The sequence below is a fragment of the Neofelis nebulosa genome, chromosome 4 (assembly GCF_028018385.1).
Source record: "Neofelis nebulosa isolate mNeoNeb1 chromosome 4, mNeoNeb1.pri, whole genome shotgun sequence".
In the NCBI taxonomy this organism is placed as follows: Eukaryota; Metazoa; Chordata; class Mammalia; order Carnivora; family Felidae; genus Neofelis; species Neofelis nebulosa.
Window position 1 is genome coordinate 115999044 of NC_080785.1, and position 6923 is coordinate 116005966.

The following is a 6923-nucleotide window of genomic DNA, read 5'->3' on the forward strand; positions in this document are numbered from 1 at the left end:
CTGGTTTTACCCATTTCCTCCCTCTTCTATATGATTTTCACAATTTATCTTTTTTAGAGAGGGCTAATAACTCAGATGCCTCTTGAATAAAGACTTTTGGGCAAGGAAGGCTCTTCCTCCCTCTGAAAGAGTATATTATGAGAAATACATGAAATGTGAAAAAATACCGAAGATCTACTGAACAGTAGATCTATCAATACTAGCCCGTTCACTTCAATAGCTCAGTTAACCCCAGCAATACTGTACTACCACTACACCCACGATGCAATTAGGGAAGCTGAGGCTCAGAGACCAGTGAAGACTTACAGAAGGTCAAATTGCTAGGAGGGGGTCCCCAGCTCCGATTTTCCCAGATACCCTGACCTTTTCCAATCAAAACTGACTTCCCTGTCACTCTGCCTTTACCCATGCTATGGCCCCTGTCAAAAACACTGTAGCCCACCTTTTGCACTGAATTGTTTTCAGCGGCCTTCCTTCGTGGACCAGCCCAAGACTTCTCACTCCTCCAGCCTACCAGGTGCACTTTCCCTCCTTCAACCCTTAAGACTCACCAGTGGCAGCAATAGTATGCTGCTTCCCAGCCTGAGGCCTCTGACCCGAGAGAGCTAGTGCTCTTAAACACAGTTGGGAACATCTGGTCTCTAATGAAGCCAGCCTGGCAACAACTTCAGGAAGGCACAGCTGGAACATCAGGAGATGTGACTGAACACAGAAAGCCTAAACCTAACCAATTACATGGCTCTGCCTGGACCTGGAGAAAGGCTTGGCAACAGAAAGAAGGCAATGGTCTGTAAGGTAGGTCAGGAAGGCCCAAGAGGCTGAGAATGCCCTTTCCAGAGAAGGGATGCCAGAGAACACAAGTGACAATTCATGCGGCACATCAGCCTCTGCGATAGGCCTGGGAGGCTGCCTCAGCTGGAAGCCACAAGATGTGAAGACCTTCAATCCCTCCTTACTCACTAAACACAATTCCAACTTTCCTCACCTGTCCATCTCCCAAGAAGCAGAGGAAGTACTGACTAGGCCCACCTGATGGTTCCTTTTCTCCGAGGAAAATGAGGAAAGGGTATCTATTTTTAGGTCTCTTCTCAGTTTGACTAGCATGAGCCACCTCTAAGTTCACCAAGAGAACCAAATTACATGGGATGCCTGGGTGGCTCAGTCAGTTCGGCGTCCGACTTCGTCTCAGGTCATGATCTCACAGTTTGTGAGCTCGAGCCCCACATCAGGCTCTGTGCTGACAACTCAGAGCCTGGAGCCTTTTTCAGATTCTATGTCTCCCCCTCTCTCTGCCCCTCCCCTGCTCATGCTCTGTCTCTCCATAATGAATAAACATTAAAAAAAAGCATTAAAAAAAAAAATTTCTGAGCCTACATGCGCTGAGTCCTGTGAATCTTTCCAGCCAATCTCTGGATGTACAGATCCTGGACAGAAAAGTATATTACACTTCTAAAGAGTTTAAAAATTCTTTTGAGAAACGCTACAAGACTACATTATTTCAATAGTCCTTAAGTATGGCAATCTTAGATCTTTGGAGGTATAAAAGTTAAAAAAAAATTCAGCACCAAGAGCCAACTCTGAATGACAAAGAAAGACAGATTACTACCATGATTAGTAAACTCATAAATACTGGACGAGAACAGGCTCAAAGTGGCTATATAAACAGGTCCACAAAAAATAAGATCTAATAAATACTTCTGTAATAGTTTCCTTTGGAGACACTAAAGATTTAAAAAAAAAAAAAAAAAAGACAGAAAGGAAAGAAAGAAAAAGAAACAAACAGAAAAGGTGAGTAGGAGACTACCAGAGGTTCTCTACCAAATACTATTTGTTAACCAGGCATACAAGAGGACAGATTCTTCGTGGTCCTACAAGGGTGCCTTTTATAATTCTACCACCTCCCGTAAGTCTTCTTCAGACAATCTGCCTTCCAAACTGTGCTCATTCACTCTCTTCCCCATTAGGAAAACAAATACTTAACCATCAACTAGAGCTTCTAATTAGTCACTTATAAGCTGGTGACTTCATGCAAGACATTTCACTTCTGTAAGTGACTAAGCTGAGATTTAAACAGCTTCAAAAATAACTTCTAGACCACCATCAGTGCAGTGCCTTCAAGGGGAGCATGAAATAAGGGTTATGTAAGAAATGAAGCCAGCTCAGTCCTATTTTTGTAGCATATGTCATCATTTCCACTCCCCAGCAACAAACAGAAAACTAGTTTGAACACATCCTGCCTGTCCTTTGGAGCATCTTGTCAACTGCTTAGAGCTATCTCTCCCCATCTATGTTATACTAAGTTTAATCCAGGCCTCTCTCATACTGCACCTTGTAATGAATTTCCAACTATTCAATCTTAAGGGATGGGTCAAACCATCCCTTATATCTTCCTAGAGAGAAGGCTGAGACATGAACTGGGGTGGGGAATGGGAAGGGGATGAGTAGTATGAAGGGGGACAGTGCATAACTGGAGACTCAGAGTAGGGAGATTTCTCGGGGGGACTCCAAAAGGGTCTGTTATCCTGGGTGACCCCAAAGGACCGTAGCTACTATATGTTGCAAAGGACAGGGGGCGCCTAGGTGGCTCAGTCAGTTAAGCGCCTGACTTCAGCTCAGGTCATCATCTCGCGGTTCATGGGTTTGAGCCCTGCATCGGGCTCTGTGCTGACAGTTCAGAACCTGGAGCCTGCTTTGGATTCTGTGTCTCCCTTTCTCTCTGCCCCTCCCCTGCTTGGGCTCTGTCACTCTCTGTCTCCCAAAAATAAATAAAACGTTAAAACAAAACAAAACAAAAAAATATGTTGCAAAGGACATCAGGTTCACTTCTAGCCACAGAACCACTAGCAGCTCTAGCTGCAGCACAGGACTGAACCAAACAAATTCAATTTAGTTTCTTACATGCCTTTCAATGGTGCATATCTTTAGCAAAATGCTTCTGCAAATCATATCTGAGTATATGGGTAATCTGCATTCTCAGTGTCACTTTTCTTTACATTTCCTTACATATTTTCAGACTTAAATTTTATGGCTGTACGGCATGTGATAACAGATCCAGTGACAGGTAAAGGGGTTAATGCTGGGCCTGGTGGTAGGCCTGAAATAAATGTTAAGAGACGTAGGGATGAAGTATAGTGTAATAGTTAACACTGTGAAATCAGAGAGCTTGCTATATGACCATGAGCAAGTTATTTAAATCTCCAAGCCTCAATTTCCCCAACCATAATATAATAATTGTACTCCATAGACTTCTGTGATAGATGACTTTGAGGTCTGGCTGAGACCATGCATGTAAATGCTTAGCCTACCACCCCAAAAAACACTCTGTGATGGTTTGCTGTTACTGTCTAATCCCTTAACTAACTCCGCGGGTTAGGCGTTACCATCTCCATTTTATAGATGAGCAAGTTGTGGCACCGGTGGTAGCAGGATCAGAATCCCGAACTGCCCAACTCCAGATTTCAAGCTCTTCTACCACTTACTGGCTGACAAGGTCCCTCATTTTTTGTGATTCCAAGCTTGATGTTCCAAGGAAACAAATTCTAGGTCTTTGCCTAGTGATGATAAGACAAAGGAACCTCTATCATAGAAGAAAAGAAAGTGGTTACCAAGCTATCATAAAGGCCTGCACCAGGACTTAAAAAAAATTTTTTTTATGATTATTCATTTTTGAAAGACAGAGAGACACAGAACACAAGCAGGGGTGGGGCGGAGAGAGAGGGGGACACAGAATCTGAAGCAGGCTCCATGCTCTGAGCTGTCAGCACAGAGCCCGACACGGGGTTCGAACTCACGAACCGCAAGATCATGACCTAAGCCGAAGTCAGATTCTCAACCAACTGAGCCACCCAGGTGCCCCCCCCCCGACCTTTTTTTTATGTTTATTCATTTGTGAAAGACAGAGAGACACAGAGCACAAGCAGGGGTGGGGCGGAGAGAGCTGCACCAGGACTTTAAAAACAGACTGGAAGACATGGGAAAATAGTTAGCAAGAAGAATCAGCAAAAATAATTCCCAGCGTGTTTGTGGATAGAGTGGCATGGGAGAAATCACAAGAGCTGATTGACAGCACAACTGTGTGAGTAGCCATTCTTGCCATTCCAGGCAATAAACATATGGAGTGTTTTTGTCGTCAAATTTGGGAATCCTAGCATTTCAACATCCATCTCTTAGAGATGTCTGCATATCAGAATAAAGGCAAAACTTAAAACTCTGTCCTGCTGCTATTCAGAATAGGTATGTACATCACATGCCACAGCCAGGAAAACAAAGCAAAAAACACTTTTCACCTTCAGATAAATCCAAAACAGCTGAGCACCCTGTTAAGGCCTGGTCTCCAAAATAAATCCTATCTTGGACATTTCCTGTGAGTTACCAATGTCTGGAGATAAGACTTTTGTAAAGATAATACAATGTGAGAAGCTTTTCCACCATGAAACACTAATGTGAACTTGGTACTCTAGGTAATACTGCAGTTTCTTTTCATTTAAATGTGTTCTACTTTTTTATTTGGTGACGCAGTCCTTGTGAGATTGGACTCCCTCACACCCTTTTGCAAGTAAACTTCTTTTACTTTCTATATATTTTTACGTGCATTTTCCTTACATAGGCACATATGAATAGCTTTAAAAATTCCTGTAGTGAAGAAACTTTATCATTTCTCAAATTTATTTGGATGTCATCGGGTCAATGAGCGCATGGGCTCCAATGCCACACCTTGGCCACTTAGAAGCTGAATGACCTCAGGCAATCACTTCAGTGCACAGGCTTGGTTTCACAATCTGTGGAACAGTGAGGGTTGCTGGGTTACAGGCGATGTGGCCGTTAGAGCACCCAGTGCATTTTAAGGGCTCCACCAAACATCAGTACTTAAACAGAAGTGATCCCTTTCCAACATTCCAACCCACTCTTGAGTTTATATGCAACAACATCCTGCAGGATGCCCCTGTTAAATTAAATTAAAGCTTTCAGGTTAGGCCATCTCAGTGCAGAAGGAAAAAAAACAAGATGATCTTGATTTAAGTTTTTGCTCCTGCATTTAAATGTGAAGTTAGGAGTAAATTCCAAGTCCTTATCTGTAAAACTAGATACTATAAAGAGTTAAAATTCAATTATAAAGCATTACACAAATGTGTACTCTTTTGTGGACACATCTTAAGAAGAGTAACCAAAATCTGCTATACAATTACGCACAACGCTTGCTTCATACAAATAAAAATGAACACAAACAGGTCTCACAAAAGATATTTCTAACACAGATAACCTATTTTCTGTAGACACTGAGTGCAAATTTCTGACTACTGCTTCATATAAGCCATGAAGCCATGGCCTTGGATAAACTGGTTGAACAGTTAATACATATTAATACTAACCGAAAACTTTTTACATAGTCCCTTCTCAATTATTCATGCTAATTAAGAAGTAACAACATAGATGAGAATTTAATAAACTGTTCATTACATAATCAAACTATACAACTGATTTTGGGGGGCAATGTTTCCCACACACTGAAACCAGTTATTAAAATTTGTACTGTCCAAGTATCAGGCCAACAAGACTAGGAACCCAGGACTGGTAAGCCACAAGTTCACCAAGGAACGAGGGTGTTACACAACCAAGCTCTTTCTGCTTCACAGGAGCAGTCGCAGTGTAGCATCCGGTTTCGAATTTTCTACACCATCCATCCATTACCGTTGTACTTCTCCACATAAATGGGTGTCTCAGTAAGAGTGTCACTTAATCTCTTTCAATTTGAATTTCCTGTATTGTAAAATGGGAATTATATCTTCCTGGCAGTGTTATTGTGAAGTCTAGTGACAATGAATATAGAGCACTTGGAAATATGCGAAGCACTTGACCAACTTTCAGCAAATGCTACCCGACATTTTTATTTCCCCGCACAATTCTTATTTGCTGAGTCTGCAAATTTAGGCCGCAGAGATTTTCAAACTCTTGGGAAACGAAGACCCCTTTCGGGACCCCAGCTCGTTCTAGGCCCTGATCATAGATCAATAACCTATTCCTGCGTGGTATCCCCACTGGCAAACGATCACTTAGCGTCTCTTTATCCAATTCCAAATCTCCTTTTCCAGCTAAACTCCAAGTTCCAAGGGCTCCACCCCCACCCTCAGGCCTTAGCGACCTGCACGGCCCTGGCTAACTCGTCCTTCCAGCTCACAGGCCCCGGCGCTGGCCTGACCTGGGGTCTCATCCCAAACACATAGCCACACACACGCCAGGTGACCGGTTCCCGCCGCAGCCCGAGCTCCGCCCAGGAAAGCCGGACCGCGAACAGCTGAGCAACTTTTCAAGAATCCGCTCAGCCTCAGTTTCCCTGGTAGTGGGGCTGGGGTGCACCAGCCGCCAAGGGGCCGGAGCGGGGGCTTGGGAGGGGCGAAGGGAAAGCGAAGTGGCCCGTTACTCCTGGACCCCCCGCACTAACCTGCAAGTGACTTGCTTGGTGCTCATGGTGGCCGGGCTTGAGGGCCCTTGTCGCGCCACCGTCTCTCGCTCTCGCCGCCGTCGTCGTCGCCTCGGCCCTGCCCATCCCGCGCGGCCGCGTCACGCCGGCGTACACCGCCCCTTCCGTGTGGCATCTCTGTAGCGCCCGCCGGAAACCTCACCGCCGTCATAATTGGTTCCGCCTGAGGGCTGAGGCTGGGCGACCTCCCATCCAAGAGCTCTGGGTCAGGCATTTGCGAGCCTCCTGGTCCCCAAGCGGGCCTGGCTGGGGACCTACTCTTCCCAGTCTTATTCCTGTTGTCGTTTCTACCGGCCTGCCCTGTGTCGGGTCCTTAGAAACGCCTTACACCTCAGGAAGCCAAGCTCCCACCCCTCCAATGCGTGCGTAAATTACAAATGTGCCTTAGAACCCAAACTTGCATTCCCTAGGCCCCCATCTCAGGCCCTGCCTCGACTGTTCCCGC

At 44.9% G+C, this 6923-nt stretch overlaps 1 protein-coding gene across 2 annotated transcripts in view; it reads right to left on the reverse strand.

Moving 5' to 3' along the window:
* MKRN2 (makorin ring finger protein 2) overlaps positions 1 to 6577 on the reverse strand; it is a 28296-nt gene extending 21719 nt beyond the window's left edge. The window contains exon 1 of one of the 2 annotated variants that reach the window (XM_058725953.1): positions 6440 to 6577. In XM_058725953.1, coding sequence (XP_058581936.1) covers positions 6440 to 6465 — 26 coding nt within the window. In that variant the 5' untranslated portion in view covers positions 6466 to 6577. The remainder of the gene's footprint in view (positions 1 to 6439) is intronic. The other variant, XM_058725954.1, reaches the window with a different exon arrangement.
* Between the last annotated feature and the right edge of the window lie 346 nt (positions 6578 to 6923).